At 34.1% G+C, this 18,063-nt stretch overlaps 1 protein-coding gene across 1 annotated transcript; it reads right to left on the reverse strand.

Annotated features, from left to right (window-relative positions):
- Positions 1 to 5,450: 5,450 nt before the first annotated feature.
- LOC130966129 (uncharacterized) lies at positions 5,451 to 5,921 on the reverse strand. Its single transcript, XM_057890898.1, has one exon. It carries the CDS (start codon positions 5,919 to 5,921, stop codon positions 5,451 to 5,453), a length of 471 nt encoding a protein of 156 aa, XP_057746881.1.
- Between the last annotated feature and the right edge of the window lie 12,142 nt (positions 5,922 to 18,063).

Below are 18,063 nucleotides of genomic sequence, written 5' to 3' on the forward strand. Positions count from 1 at the left end.
TGTGTGTTTTATGGTGATTTCAGGTATTTTCTAGATGAAATTGAGGAGTTTAAGCAGAAGTCTGATTCAGAGAGAGAGAAAGAACTGCAGATGCTGTCAGGATCTGACCTCCATGCACTCGAAGGAGCTTTTCTAGAGCTACAAAAGTCCAAATGGCGCGCTCTAAACGACTATGGAAAGCTAACATCCAGGGCTTTCCATAAATATATAATAGTTTATACTTTACTTTGGAAATGAAGGCCCAAAACTGGCGTTCAACGCCAGCCACCAACCCCATTCCTCACGTCCAGCACCCACAGGGGAGCAATTGGCGTCCAACGCCCAAAAGGGAGTCCTTAGCCAGCGTTCAACGCCCTTAAGGGTACTAGCTCATGGGAGACACTCAAGCTCAGCCCAAACACTCACCAAGTGGGTCCCAAAAATAGATTTTCGCACTACAAGACTAGTTTATCTTATTTCTATAATACTAAGTTAGCAGATTAGTATATATATACAAGAGTTCACCCTTATTAAAAACTCTTGCCCACTTTTACATTTTTCATTGTATTTTCGAACAGCATGAGTCACTAATCCCCTAAGGTTAAGGTTAGGAGCTCTGCTGAGTTTTATGGATTAATAATATTACTATTCTAGTTCAATATGTCTGATTCTATTCTCTTATGCATTCTCGTTCTTCATCTCATGAATTGAGGGTGACCCGTGACAATCACTCTTGTTCTACATGGGTTCCGTGCTAGTCCTAACCCGGATAGCATTGAACAAAAGCTAGAGATTGCATTGCGAATTCCAATAGAGTACCTAGGCAACTTTGGATATGTGATATAAAATTCCGTTGATCATGGGTAAGTGAGGTCTTTGTGGCCTTAAGGCTAGAGTCAGAGAAGCAACGCTTTTTGATCCGAAAGATCTACCTTGTCTGTGGCACCTTGAGTAGGATCGTGAAGGAGAGTGGATTGCTTAGAGCTTCATCTTACCTAGAGGTGGCTTGATGAGAGGACATGAGTCATCTTACTGTGGTGGATTGCTACCGTGGAGGAGGTTAACTTAATGAGAGGACATGAGTTAATCACTTATGGCTGTCATTGAAGGAATCTGAAAGTTATTGAAGTCGACAGTAAGAAAAGTTAATCCAGAAAGACAAAGCATATCTGAAGCCTCAACCGTTTTCATACCGTTAATTTCTCATCTATCTAGTAACATTTTATTTATTTATTTTGTTTTATGCATTTTTTGTGACAAACTATAATTTCTATCCGCCTAACTAAGATCTGCAAGGTAACCACTGCTTGCTCAACCAACAATCTCTGTGGGATCGACCCTCACTCACCTGAGGTATTACTTAGATGACCCGGTATACTTGTCGGTCTATCTGTGCAAATTCTGCGGAGCCAGTTTCGTGCACCAGTACTCGTAAAAGAGGGGAAGAGAAGGGACGGCATGGGAAATAGCAATGATTGACGACGATGAGAGTGATGGAAGTCCCAAAGGTGTTGATGATGGTAATTGTGGCAGTGATGATTTGGATGAAGATTGGGGGAAGAATGTGGTGAATGAAGGCGCTAAGCAGAAAGGTTTGGAGTGTGAATGGAACTAGACGATGAGGAAGATGACTATGAAGCTCATTTGGAGTGTGAATGGAACTCGAGAGGGTACGGGTAGAGTTAGCTTTAACTCAATATTTCCTACAAAATATTTTAAATTACAGACAGATTTTTTGTCTGTAATAATTTAATAAAACGCAGCGCTTTTTGTTCATTTAATTACAGACAAATTTTTTGTTGGTAACTATTTTCCACGAAAAAATTAATTTTTCAGACAGATTATCGACAGATTCTCTTTTCTGTCTATAATTTAAGCTAATTCATTTTCTTCCGTTTCTGACAAAAATCCCTTGCAAATTCTATCTGTATTTTGTGGGATAAAATCTGTCAAAAATATCAGTCTGTAATAACTAATTTTCTAGTAATATCAAAAATATTGTTAAGCAAAAAACATCACTAACGTTTTGCATGTGCGATACATGGATAAACTCTCTCCCATTCTATGTTTAGATGAAGCCAACCCCATTTCTTTTCTCATTTCTTCTTCTTCGGTTAGCCTCCATCACTTTTACAAAAGCAAAGAGTCTCACCCCAGCTTCAACAAAACAGTAGTGAACATTTTGTGCAGAAATGAAGGAGACCCACCATTAAATACAATACACATGTAAGTATTTTATATATTGTTTATTTTTTTTTTGCATCTATTTATTATTATTAAGTAAATTTTTTTTTTATGCTGAAAGTAACTGGAAAAATAGTTTAAATTTATTAATATTATTTTATTATTGATCAGCACTAAATAAAGTTATTGTTAGTTGATTAGTATTAGTTAAAGAATATGATTTGTTATTGTAACTATAATATTAGTATTAGCTCTAGTTTGATAAAATTTTTATTTTTTGAAAGTAGTTTATGAAAGCTGTCTTTTAAAAATTAATTTTTTAAAAGCTGTAGTATCTACGTTTGGTAAAATTAAACTAAAAATGACTTTTGATAAACACAAGTACCATAATTATATTTGGTAAAATATCTTTTAAAAATAAAAAGGACTATAATATATATATATATATATATATATATATATATATATAATAAAGAATAATTACTTTTTTGGTGCTAATAATTAATACGGATAATTTTGGATATTTATTATTATATAGAATTATATAGGATTATATTAGATTTTTTTAATTTTGATAAGTACAAGTCAACTTTAAAAAATTCTCTTTAGGTGCTTTCAAAAACACCAATAACTTTTAAAAACTGCAAGCATAAGTACATGAGCTTTTAATTTAGCAAACACAAAATGATGTGCTTGTATTTTTTAAAAGTACAAGTTTCTCTCCGAAAAACTTTACCAAACCATGCTTTAGTATTATTGTTAGTTAATTGTTGTTAGTATATATTACTAATTAATTGTTAATACATATTTTTAGTAATTTAGTATTGTTTGAAATAATTTTTTTTCAAAAAGAATTATTTGTTTAATAGTTGTTGTATTTTTTTATTGATTTAGCTTTTTGTGTTAAAAATTTATTAAAATATATTAGCTTTGATTATTGTTATTCATGATTAGTAAGAAATTTTATTTATTTTACATTGAACATTAGAAATTTCAATCATTATTAATTTATATATTAATTAAATATATAGTTACGTAAAACAGAGTTAATAATATTAATTTTTAGTTATTATTAATTTATATATTTAGTTATTTGAAATATTTAATAATAAAATTGAATTATTATTAATCAATTGCTAGTATATAATTTTAGGATTTTGTGTTGTATTTTAATTATTTATTAGAAATAGAATTAATATTTCAATTTTTAGTTATTATTAATTTATATATTTAGTTATTTGAAATTCTATTTGAAATATTTAATAATAAAACTGAATTATTATTAATCAATTGCTGTTAGATATTTTAAGGATTTTGTGTTGTATTGAGTTATTTATTAAAAATACAGAATTCATATTATTAATTTTTAGCATACGTTTACTGATTTTAGGTTTGTTAGCAATGTTTATTGAAAAAAGAAAAACAGAGTTAGAATTATTATTAATGCTTAGGATATATTTTTAATTAGTAAATTATCTTTTAGTTTAAATACTTAATTAAAAAAGTAACAGTGTTATTAATTATTAGCATATATTATTAATAACTAAGTTATGACCTGTAGAAGGTAGAAAAAAATAAGTCTTTATTAAATTTATCAAAAGCTCCTAATTTTTAAAATTTTCATTTCAATTTCTAAACCCACACATATCAATATCAGTCCCAATATTCAATCTATTAATTTTCAACCATCCAACATTTTCAACACATCCAACACCTAACAATTTAAATTATCAATCTATTCAATCCACAATTTCTAATTCCAACATTTTTTCATATTAAATGTCATACTCACAAATGTCATCAATCATCATTATTTTATAGCATCATACTAAAGCTCAATCACACAACTCATATCCACTCTCCAATCAACCCAACACGCACACATTTCACACCAACATCTAATAATTTCAAATCATCAATTTACATAATTCAAACTTTATTAAATTACTCATATATCACATTTAATCATTCCATTTCATCAACTTATCTGGTCATGACTTCTGGCCCAATCTTTCTCATCAATTAAATTCATACAATTCAATCCCAAATCTTCGTATCATTCACCATGCTCATACCACATCCTCATACAATTAATCACATACTCAATCATTCAATTCTATCTTAAAACAACTAACCTAAATTTCACACAATATTATATATTACCTAAAGAAAGTTGAAATCATACATTGATCGATTTCCTCCAAGCTTCCAATTAAGCCACCAAACCAATTCAACAATTTTCGCTACCAAAATTCACTTCTAAGCAATCCAATTAGACAAGCCAACTACAATCAACATGAATTTCAAACTAGATTCACATAATTACCCAAAATCAACATTAGGGTTCATAGAATTAGACAAACCCCAAGGATTTATTATTTCTTAACTTATCCACTGAAATTTGGGGTGAAATCCACTAATCACCCAAGCTAAATTATACATAAACAACCAAAATAATGAAAATTTCAATTTCTCAAGCCAAATTTTGAATTTGACATAGGGCAAAAACCTGAAACAAGGAATTTAATTTTCTTACCTTTTTTATAGAGAATTGAAAAGCTCAATGAGAGGATCACATAGCCGCAAACGGCATACCAATCGGACTCCGGAAAGGGAGATATGGTCCAAGGAAGAAGGCGATGAATAGTAAAACCTCTCTTCTCTTCTTCATCTCAATCCAGTGCCTCTCCCTCACTCTTTGATGGAAATGAGGTTGAAATGCCTCTTAATGAGGCTTATATATGTTGAGCTTGGGTCCAACTTAGGCTTAGTTTGCGTTTTTAGTTTGTTTGGCCCAACCTCGAGCTAAAATCTTTAAAATAAGTGTCAAATTTTCTATCCCAAATATTTTTATCTTCTCTAAATTATAAAATTCAATTTCTTAAATGTATTCACTCATAAATAATTTTTTTCACTCGTAGTGCCGGACAATTTAAGCCGGAGCACACTTTTTTGCGATAAATCAGATTTTTACGCTAAATTCTATTTTCTTCATAATTTTCTAATTTAATATTTCTTATCATTTTCAACCTATTCCGAATAATTTAATTATATTTATTCTAGTTTAATTAAATGGTTAATTAATTTTTTCGCTTTTTACATCCTCCCCACCTAATTAGAAATTTTGTCCTCAAAATTTAGGATTTATCTGAGAATAACTTGGGATAGCCCTTTCGCACTTCCGACTCTAACTCCCAAGTATGTTCTTCCATTTTGGCTCTACTCCAGGCTACTTTTACCAACAGAACTTCTTTTTCGTGCAACTTCTTCACACTAGTGTCATCAATTCATACTGGTGTGACTTGAAATGTCAGGTTCTCTTTCAACTGAATCGGTTCGGGCTCTAACACATGAGACGCATCCGGTGTACACTTACGGAGTTGTGACACATGAAATACGTCAAGTAGGTTAGAAAGATGTGGCGGTAAGGCCACATGATAAGCTACCAGCTCGATTCGCCTCAACACCTCAAACGATCCAATGTATCTCGAGCTCAACTTTTTTACTTTGATTGCTCTTTCAATCCCAATTATTGGAGTAACCTTCAAGAATATATGATTTCCTTCTTCAAACTCTAAAGGTTTTCTTCTCTGATCCACATAACTCTTTTGTCGGCTTTGCGCAGTTAGAATCCTAGCTCGAATTTGCTTGATTTGCTCAGTGGTTTCAGCTATTAATTTTGCTCCCCAACACACTTGATTCACCCAAACCGCATCAAATTCTACCCGAGTCCTTGGAAAATCCGTTAAGAAATCCATAGTAACACCTTCCCACTTTCATTAGAGAATCTCAAGAGGTTATAGCATTTCTGACGGTCTCTAATTCTCTATCTTCACCTTCTGACACATGAGACACTTGGACACAAGTGTAGCTACATCCTCCTTCATCCTAGGCCACCAAACCATCTTCGTTAAAACATGGTACATCTTCGTGGTTCCAAGATGAATTGAGAATTTGCTCGTATGAGCCTCTGCCAGTAACTCTTGTCTCAAACTTCCAACATTTGGCACATAAATCCTCCCCTTATAACATTCTCTGAAGCTCTTGCTCATCCTACTGGGCCATATGGATTTCAGTCTTGAATGTACTCGAGACGTGTAACTAATTCAAACAAGCCTTCCCATCTACTTCTCCAATACCTAACTTAAATCCTGCAAACTCATTCACCAACTCCTCTTCTTTGATTCTCATTCAAGAAACCATCAACGACTTCCTACTCAAGGCATTAACCTTCCTAGGTGATAACTTAATTTAAAATCCTAATCCTTCAATAACTCCATCCATCTCCTTTGGCGCATGTTAAGATATTTTTGATCAAATATGTATTTGAGACTCTTGTGATAAGGAAAGACTCAAAATTTAACTCCATAGAGGTAGTTCCTCCTCTCCATACCTTCAATGCAAGTACAACTGCAGCAAGCTCCAAGTCGTGAGTCAAAAAATTCACTTCGTACGGCCTCAACTGTCGTGATGCATAAGCCACTACATTCTGATGTTGCATCGGAACGCACCCCAAACTTTCCAACAAAGCGTCATTACAGATCCCAAATGGTTCCTGAGGTTCAAGCAATATAAACACTGGCGCTGTAGTTAATCTCTCCTTTAGGTTTTGAAGAATTTTCCAACAATCTGATGTCCGTACCAACAATGTACCCTTGTGAGTCAACTAGTCATAGGCAATGTTTTTTGTAAAATCAAAGCTTCACAATTCCTCGTGATGTACCACACTTACAAGATTCGGCTTTCGCATTCGTAAGTCGTGTTTTAAGGAACTAACATTTTGATGGTTGCGTCTAAGGACTGTACGCGATGCCGAAATGAGCTCGAGTTTATTTGAAAGGATACCAATCTCAAAACAGAGCAGAAAATTCGAATGATATCCACCAGAAATTGAAAACATACATTGTGTTGCAATAAAATGATGTCGTAGAAAATAAAAAAATGCACCAGAAAAAGAATTAGAGTGCACATCAAGAAAGGAATTCCAAATTAAGAATCCTTGGTAAAAACAATAAAGCACATTGAATTAAAATATGTCCCTGTTGATTTTAAGAAAATCACGAATCCGTGAATGAAGGTGGCTCAACTCAACAGTAATTTTTCCAACACTTGATTGGGTCGAAACAAGTTCAGGCTCATATCAAGGAGTACAAGTTTCATGCAAGGATACGTGCGAACAAGGAATAGTAGTGGAAAAAGTTCAAATTATTTACGAAGAAGGATTTCGAATTAAGGAACTTTAATGCAAATTACAAAAGAAAAGATAGATCGATTCACAAGGATTTATTGGTACTCTCTCTTGTATCAAGCCTCATATTGCCATCCTCCTTCTTAGTGACATAACTGGTGCTCCACATGGGAAAATACTTGGTCGGATAAGTTTTTCTTGTCAATTAGTTCCTCTAACTAAACTTTAAGTTCTGCTAGCCCTAACAACAACATTACATGTGGCACAGTTAAGTTTGGTCCTAAGTCTGATGCTAAATCTGATACTCTCAGTTCTAAATCCTCATCCCCATTATAAGCTACAAATAAGTGTCAGGTTACAACATCATATAATGCAGTTAAAATTCGGTTACCAATTTTTATAATTACCTCAAATTAGATATTCTTAACCCCATCGCTAAGACCGGCCCGTACCCTGACTCTTCTTGTAGGGGCAATGCCTATAGATATGCCTTGGCAATCTGTAGTGGTAGCATAGACCTAACCCAAACATGTACGATGTTTTTGGATGGTACCTTTCGCATCTCGGGCATCTCAAGTCCTCTTGCTAAGTCCACGCTAGCTTTCCCTTACCATGTCCTCGGTGGTGGTCATCCTTTCGGTAATCACTTCGGCCCTATGGGTATTTTGGTGCATGGCCACTTCTCTTGAAGCCTTGACCCCTTAGTGCAAAATCCCTGTCATGGTCTTTTTTGTAGAATTTTTGACGGTCGTCCTTTGTCATTAAAGCCTCCCTTGAGTACTCTTCTACAATCCTACTCTTGGTCAATAGTTCAGAAAACCTTCTAATCTCCAACGGAGCCACATCACTCATGATGTTCTCCTTAATCCTTACTTGGTATTTGATGTATTTCTATCCCTCATAGGACTTAGCAGCACCCTGACATACCCTTGAGAACCTATAGAGTTCCTCAAACTTGTCGGTGTACCCAGCTACAGTCATGAACCCTTGCCTCAACTGCATGAGTTTCAATTCTCTAGCCTTTCTTAGTGATTCAAGAAAGTACTTCTGATAGAAATCAGTTTGAATAACGCCCCAGAATGTCTACATTTTGTTGCTGCAGCAATTGACACTCTCCTTGCCACCAGTGCTAAGCTTCTCTCACTAGTTGGTACATTGTAAACTCCACAAATTGATTATCCGGGACATGCCGAGCTCACAATGCACGCTCTACAGCTTGAAACCAATTGTCTGCTTCAGTATCGTTTATTGATCCCTTGAAGATCGGCGGGTAAACATTCAGGAAAGCGGCTAAAGTCATCGAGACACCTATACCTAAGTTATTTCCAGTTCTTTCTCCGTTTCCATTTCTGGCTGGATGCCCTATCCTTTTTATAGCCTGAGTTATTGCAGCAGCGCTCGCTTGTATTTTGTTAATTAAGTTCATCATCACCACCATGAATTTGGCATGGCTATCAGTTGATGGATTATCCCCACTCTCTCTTCGAGTACATGATAAACCTTGCCTACGAGTTGCCATTTGAGTCCTGTCCACACCAAATAATTGATATCAAGGTAATCAATTTTAATATCCCAAGCTTAGTACTTCAATTATTCTAATAGGGTACTCACAAACAAGCATGCTATGCATATCAAGCAGATATCCTAAATAGCACAAAAGAAAAATAACCCAGAGTATGCAATGAAGCACAATCGGTCCAACCCTCAGGCTCACGAGGACAAACTTCTTTGATACCACTAAATGTAACACCCTATCACATTAAGCTTCACCCTATAGTCATAAAGCAAAGGCGATAAAGCATCACGACAATTCTAAAGCTCCATACAATAGTATATAATCAAGAAATAATATAACTAGAAGCTTTAGGAAAGGAATAGAATATCAAAGACGTATTAAATAGAGATACAAAGTGCGAAGCGTTCACATCTGATAACAAAAGTACGTTGACACGAATAAGAACAAAATATATAAAATCTTGCAAAAGCTCCAAGATATATAAGGCAGTAAGTAAAGTAAACAAGTTATATATATATATATGCAATATCCAAAAGGGAACTAGCCGCAAGCCGTGGAGTTTAGGCCGACTAGTTTAAACAAAAGATACATTAGAGTTTTGATAATAAAATAGCTAGCACCCTATTTCTCAAATTTTCTGAAATAAAGCCTCTAAGGCAACAAAATATACAAAAGAGAGAGAAACTATGACAAAATAAAACAAAAGTAAAATTGGAGTCATCCTCTGCTCTGTCACTATCCGCAAAACTCACCGAGGTGGGTTGCGACCTACATCTGAAAAATAATAACAATATATGGTATGAGAATCGGAAGTTCTCAGTATGGTAATAGTGACCAATATATAAGATATAAGGTTTTGGAAAGTCAAAGACAATCCTAAAACTTCTCATGAACATAAAATTCCAACTTATAATATAGCTTAAAACTATAAAAGGGTTATCTAACTTAAGGAATTTCTACTCTAACAGTAACTGCTGTCCCACACAGCTTTCACCAACCTACCCTCCACACGATCCTATCACTACCGCCTACCAAACCTCCTCAAACCTAGTAAAATACAAGTAATGCAGACAAGTAAAATATAAGAAGAGTTCATATACAACAAGTAACTCAATTAGCAATTAGGCATGTTATTCATTTAGGCATAATGCAATCAATCAAAGCAAGCAATCATATAGAAAAATGTATATTATGAATGTCTGTCCTATTGGCTGTGATATCAATTGTCAATTCAACTGCCAACCCGACACATCCACTCGGAATGTTGCCTTTCTACCACGACTCTGAGATATAGTGGTCAGATCACTTTATGCACCCCCTGGGATATAGTTCCCGACTCATTTTTAATCCTGGGATATAGTGTCCAGCTCACTTTTATGCGCATCCCTAGGATATAGTGCCCAGCTCACCTTTTTGGGTCATAATGCCTGAGTTTACTCTTATGGCACGAAAGATTATGCGAGCAGGAGACTGGCTTAGTCCTTACATCTGAACAAAAGTGAGAGACTGCCACAACCCCTACGCTGGCACCGCAACCTCAACAAATGGGATCCAACCAATCATAGTATATCAATAATAATATTTAATTCTAGAGATCACTGTTCATATTCATCAAATTCCTCAATCTCAATCCATCATAATTCCTTATTCACATTCAATTTTCAATTCATCATCAATACAGCACTCCAACCACCCACTCTAGTTATTCCATCCACAGTATGTTACAATTTAGGTCACCGCCTCTACACTCATAACAGAAAATATCATTTTTAATTCTCCCAATGCATTCTCGCTCATTCCAAAGCCTAAACACTAGTTAGGAGACCTTAAACAAGTATTTTGGAGGTTAAGAAAGCTAGAGGAATGCTTGAAAACTCAAAAATACAATTTCTGTAAAACTGGGTTATCATGCGTACGCATGCCACTCCTTGCATACGCATGACGTTGAAAACTGCATTGTCGTGTATTCGAGCTACCTCTGCGTATGCAAGTATAGGAGGCAGCAATGTTTGCTCGCGTACGCATGCACTCCATGCGTACGAATGAATGTGGATTTTTCAAAAAGCTGCTAAGTGCAGAAAATTTAGTTTTTTACACAAAACTTCAAACGCGTATAACTTTTTCATAAAAAATCATTTTCCTTCCGTTCTTTAAACGTTATAAACTGCACGGACCCAATTTTCATTTAAGACAAGTTTTACAAAATTTAGGGGTCCAGAAAATAAGTTATGACCTGTCAAAATTAGTTAAAAACAAGTTTTTATCAAATTTATCAAAAGCTTCTCATTTTCGAAACTCTTATTTCAATTTCTAAACCCATACATTCCAATATCAGTCCTGAGCAATTTTATACCGTTCAAAATACTCAATCCATCAATTTTCAACCACCCAACATATCCAACACATCCAACACCTAACAATTTAAGTTATCAATCTATCAATCTATTCAATCCACAATTTCCAATTCTAACAACATTTTCCCATATTAAATTTCATACTCACAAATATCATCAATCATCATCAAAATCCATAATTATCATCATTTCGTATCATTATACTAAAGCTCAATCACACAACCCATATCCACTCTCCTATCAACCCAACACACACATTCCACACCAACCTCCAATAATTTTAAATCAATAATTTACATAATTCAAATTTTATTAAATTACTCACATATCATATTCAATCATTCCATTTCATCAACTTACCTGATCATGGCCTCCGGCCCAACTTTTCTCAACAATCAAATCCATACAATTCAACCTCAAATCTTGATTCACCAAGCTCGTATCACATCCTCATACAATTAATCACATACTCAATCATTCAATCTTATCTGAAGACAACTAGCCTAAGTTTCACACAACATTACATATTACCTAAAGAAAACCAAAATCATATCTTAGCCAATTTTTTCCAAGCTTCTAATTAAGCCACTAAACTAATTCAACAATTTCTACCTCCAAAGCTCACTTCCAGGCAATCCGATTAGCCAAACTAACTCCAATCAACATGAATTTTAAGCTAGATTCACACAGTTACCCAAAATCAACACTTGGGTTCATAGAATTAGACAAACCACAAGGATTTAGTGATTGCTTACCTTGTCCACTGAAATTTGGGGTAAAACCCACTAATCACTCAAGCTAAATTACACCTAAACAATCAAAACTATAAAAATCTCAATTTCTTAAAGCCAAATTATGAATTTGACATAGGGTAGAAAATTGGAGCAAGGGATTTGAGTTTCTTACTACTTTGTTCAGATAGAATTGAAAAGCTCAACAAAAAGATTGCGTGGCCGCAAACAGCACGCCAATCAGAGCTCCGGAGAGGGAGATATGGTCCAAGGAAGAACGCGATGAATAGTGAAACCCTCTCTTCTTTCTCTCAATCCATCGCCTCTCCCTCACTCTTCGATGGAAATGAGGCTGAAATGCCTCTTAATGAAGCTTATATATGTTGGGCTTAGGTCCAACTTAAGCCTAGTTTACGTTTTTTGTTCGTTTGGTCCAACCTCAGGTCAAAACCTTTAAAATAAGTCTCCGGTTTTCTATGCCAAATATTTTTATCTTTTCTAAATTATAAAATTTAATTTCTTAAATTTATTCACTCATAATTTAATTTTTCTCACTTGTAGTGCCAAATAATTTAAGCCAGTACGTGCTCTTTCACGGTAAATCAAATTTTTATGCTAAATTCTATTTTCTTCATTAAATTTTCTAATTTAATATTTCTTATCATTTTTAACCTATTCTAATCAATTTAATTATATTTATTCTATTTTAATTAATTAGTTAATTAATTTTTTCCGTTCTTACACGATATGCTATAGCAGTTTATATAGAATAGAGTTAGGACCGAAATGTAATGTCTTTTAGAATGTTGTATTTACGTAAATTTTTCATCCAATTATTTTATATATGTCATTTTTTATTATAGAGTTTAAGAAAGATGAAGATGGAAAAACATGATATCAAACATACTAAGAATCCTATTATAGAATATATTTGACATTTTATATATGTAAGTAATTTTTGTGTTTACAATAATGGTTAGTAATTAATAAATAATTTAGTAATTATCAATTATTATAATTTGTAGTAATTTAGTAATTATTAATTATAATTGTTATTAAACTGAATATTATTTTATTTTATTGGTAATAGTATTTATTGACTGGTTATAGTTAATATTAACTGTTAATTATTATTTTTGTTTTCAGGGTTTAAGAAACTTGCACAACAGACACTTACTCAAAATAGACTCATATCATGTCAGGGTGGAAGAACAACTTAGAGAGACTAGATTTTATTATATATCTCAAATTATGAGGATCATGTCTCATAATCCGACTATAGAGGCACTAATTGAAAGGTGGCATCTTGAGACACACATGTTTCATCTTTCACACGGTGGGTGCACGATTACTTTGGAGGACGTCGCCATAATTTTTGGATTCTGAACTCACGATTTTTCAGTGACTGGATCAACTTCTCACATCACAAGTGGGTTAGAGAACGAGTGCATGAACCAATTTGGTAGTGTTTCTGGGATGAATAACCAGGAAGCGAAATCAAGCTGGCATGGTTTCTCACCCTAATACAGCGCCAACATTTGATTGACTAATAGAATAAGAAAACTTATGTGAAATATCACATAATATTTCTATTTGGTACAACATTATTCAGTGACAAGTCTGGAATTACTATGTTATGGAAGTATTTACCATTATTTCGTGAGTTTTCTCATATTAATAAGTTTAATCAAATGTATCGATCATTATGTCGGGCATCAAGGTATGATTGCAAGGACATGGATGGTTTCTTGACATTGCTCCTTGTGTGGCCTTGGATATAGATGCCATTAATAGGGCCTCTGCCGGTGGATACCAGCTTTCTACTCGTTCCTAAGTAAAATTAAAATAAGATGTGGTTTTAATTATTTTTGCTGTAGTAAGTACTTTCTAATATGAACATGATACGTCAAGTGGAATGATTATCAACCCACTATCGATCAATATAAAAATTGGACAATCTCTAACGTCAAGAGAAGGATGGATGATCTTTCTCTGGACGGGATACGTGTTTTGTCATTTGTACTTTTACTTATATTGAATTAAATTGATGATTGCATATTTATACATTTGAGCTTTGATGTGTTTTTACAGTTTGTGTTTTTACAGTCCCAATCGGATTGCGCCTCATGTAATCGGATTGCGCCTCATGTAATTCCACTTGAGATCAATGATGTTGTAAACCTTTGGAGTGCAATTGTGCCTCTAATATGCTTTGAGGCTCTGGAGTCGCATCCGACTAATAGGGTTAGAAAACAATTTGGATTTTATCAAGACCCCTCAGGAGAAGCTATACAACTTAAAGCATCCCATAACATAGTGTTGATGGGTCCAAAAAAATAAGAATTAGGGACAAGAACATGGAAAATGGATCTCACAATGGAATAATAGTTTTGTGTGTGTCTTGACAGGTCAAGATGTTGATAACTATCAACCATCCGACAAATACATGGACTAGTATATTGGTAAATTTGGTGATCACCTACAGCACTCTGAGCATGCTGAGCAAGTAAGAGCAACCACCACAACAATAATAACCACCTCAACAACAACAATCACCACAGCAACAACAACCACCAATCAACTGTCATATGCATATCCACCATATCCATACCCACCATACACATACATATCATAATATCAACAACCATACCCACAGCTATATTCATACCCACCACAATATCCATACCCACCATACTCAGAGGTGATGATATGGGTGATGAGTCTAGTTCTAGTGATGATGTGGTTGATGAGCCTAGTTCAGATAATTTGATTGTTATTATTGTCTATTGACTATGATTGTATTTAAGTTTGATTAGGATTGGTATTTATATTGATGTGAATTGATCTTAGGGTTGACCTGGCCCATAAAAGTCGATCTAGATGGATCCTGTCATTGATCCAGAAGAGGATAAAAAAAAGAATGTTCTAAAGAGGCACAAACCATGAAGAAAAGTATCTTTAAATGAATTATCATAAAGTTTAGTCCGTCGAAATATGCAATGTAATTTTTTATGCATTGTGTTATTTTAATTAATTTTTTATGCATTATGTTGCTTTAAAAAATTTAGCAAAGTAACCATAACATGACTCAATACATCCAAAATAGACAAACTACAAATGAATATAAGACTAAATAAAGTGTTGGATACACCTGAAATCACAAACTCCTTAATATGAAAACTACGAATTTGGAGTCAAGCCACTAGCACTAGCTCCACTATGGTGCAGGCATCTACTTTGGATATGACCCTTATCTCCACAAAGCTTACAATGCCTAGGACCACGTATATCACACATATCCATCTCATTCAAGGGAAGAATTTTCTTAGGACGACCTTTGGTTACTCGCTTGAGGTGGAGATTGGGTACTAGTCTTGCTCCTTGATGCACAGGCCATGTTGTTAGGTTTTCTAGTGGTCTGAATCGAGTTCTGTATACCTTTTGGATCTCTCCCATCGTATATACCTCATGCACAAACTGTTTCCAATCCAAGCGCTGGTTTGCACAACTGGCAAGACATGGCGATAAAGAATTCGATCCACCTGAAACTCACCACAATCATAATGTCGAAGACGCAAATTTACTACAAACAAATCACTAGGCATCTCGCGCACTACAAAGATCTCGTTCTACCTATCAAATAAGTTAAATTGGATGTTTTCTGCTGCACGCTGATTTGACTGAATTTTCTTGGTTGCATATTCAGAGAATATTTGACCTGCACTTATATGAGCCTTAGCCTCAACCTTCTTCCTTGTGAATAATGTATTTTGCCTGTAAAATGTTACCTTAACAAAGGCTGCAATGAAAAGATTGCGTACCTCTTTCAATACTCTGTTAATGCCTCCACTAGGTTGGTGGCATATGGTTCCAACGATGTCCATCATCGTATACCAAGGTATACTACGATCGAGGGATATTGTCTAGCTACTGCTTGTAAGCCACGCCCCACTCACATAATCTTTGATAACGCATATTGAATTCATGCATTGTTCTAAAATAGCCTATGTTGGTAATCATCTTCTGCATATGCGGTGCCTTGAACCTCCTTAAGAAGTTGGATGCTATGTATCTTATGCAAAACATGTGAATTAGTTTTCGAATATTGCCATGCTCAATTATTACAACCTACAACTGAGATAATTGACTTGTGTCGATCAGAGATAAAGGCAACACCATCTCAATTAACCACATGTGATCGCAGATGACTAAGAAAAAAGTGTCAGACATCGGCAGTCTCACCGTTGGCTATGCAAATACAAGATGCACGATATTCCCATTGCTATCTTGTGATATTGCAACTAAAAGAGCCCCTTTACTATCCATACAAGTGTGTGCCGTCAACTTGGACCAGTGGCTTGCAACTTCTAAATGCTTTAATACAAGGGTAGAAAGCCCAAAGACTTGCGTTAGAATCTGAAGATCGTCAACCACCTCATCCCATCGGTAGCTATATGTAGTTTCGTACTCAATAGTTGCTGATAGTTCTTTTACAACCGTTGACCATGTGGACAAAGCTTCATAAAAAGCTTCACACCCACCGAACGTTTTGCTTGGCCAACCATGCTTTGTGATAACTTATCGTGTAGTTGAACTTCGACTACACTTCAGCAATGACAGATTTTACCTGTATGGATGGGTCAGCTTCTACAATTGTATCAAAGTCTATTTTAGCATGATCTTGAGAGATGGTACTTCCAGTGTACGTGTGACTGCTGTTGTACCTCCTTATCACGCAATACTACTATCTTTTTATAAGATTAACTCTGATAAGACAATCACAGCTTGTTTCATATTGTACGCATTTAGCATAGAATATCGTCGGTTCTAATTCATACACCCTATAATCAATGCCTCTTCGGATGTTATACTCTTTAATTGCTGTAATAACAGTCTCTCTAAATTTAAACTCCATTCTAACAATGAATTCACCGTCTACAACAGCAGTGGGGACTGGACCAATAATAAAACAAAATAAATCTAAATACTAATTATAAAAATTATAATAATAATAATCATAATTATAATAACAACAACAAGAACAACAATAATAATAATCATTATCATTACCGTAGTGGTAACAATACTAATAACAATATAAATAATAATACTTGTAATTATCTTATTAAGATTTAATTACTCTGTTGGTCCCTATAATTTTAGCAAATTTTTAATTAGGTCCCTATACTTTTTTTCTTTCAATTGGGTTCCTACACTGCTTTTAATTTTATGATTAGGTCCTTCCTAGTGTAAAAAATATTAGAATTAACTGAATATTTTTTCGCAAATTGAAGATATTCATAATTAAAAACCTAACTAGATCTTTGGCTGCATGTATGTTAGAAGAAATATTCTGTTAGTTTTAACTTTTTTATATGAAAAAGACCTAATTACAAAATTAAAAGCAGTGTAACGATCTAATTGAAAAGAAAAATAGTATAAGAACCTAATTGAAAATTTGATGAAACTATAGGGAGCAACTAAATAATTAAATACTACTACTACTACTACTACTACTACTACTACTACTACTACTACTACTACTACTAATAATAATAATAATAATAATAATAAAATTACCTATGTTAACGTATTTAGAAAATTTCAGTGCATGCATGACATCAATGTTCAAAGTATGCATAAAGATGGCTTTTCAAATGGATGCTAACCCACTAGTGCATTTGTAATATCTGTCACATCTCCCTCAACAATTAAATCATATTCCTTTACATCTTTAGCTAGACCAACAATTTTATAATTACCTTTAAATTATTCATCGCCTTCGGTATTATAACACATCCTATTTATATTGAGGGTTTTGAAAAATCAACATTACTGAAAGAGGAAAAATAATAACACATAGATTCTCATATAAAAATCTAACACCCTCATGTGTATGAGGTAAAATTTGACCATTAAAGTATATTTTTAAACTAACATAACTCTCCATCTTATATACTCATCACATTTACTCACAATATTCTTTACTCTCTCGATATTTAAAGCAAACCTATCTCAACATGAGGAACATTCCACTTCAATTCCTCTTCAATATATTTTCTCAGCACAATATTATCACTCCTTTTATGGTTAATTATATATTTTTTATTT

The sequence above is a fragment of the Arachis stenosperma genome, chromosome 3, assembly GCF_014773155.1.
Source record: "Arachis stenosperma cultivar V10309 chromosome 3, arast.V10309.gnm1.PFL2, whole genome shotgun sequence".
NCBI classification, from domain to species: domain Eukaryota; kingdom Viridiplantae; phylum Streptophyta; class Magnoliopsida; order Fabales; family Fabaceae; genus Arachis; species Arachis stenosperma.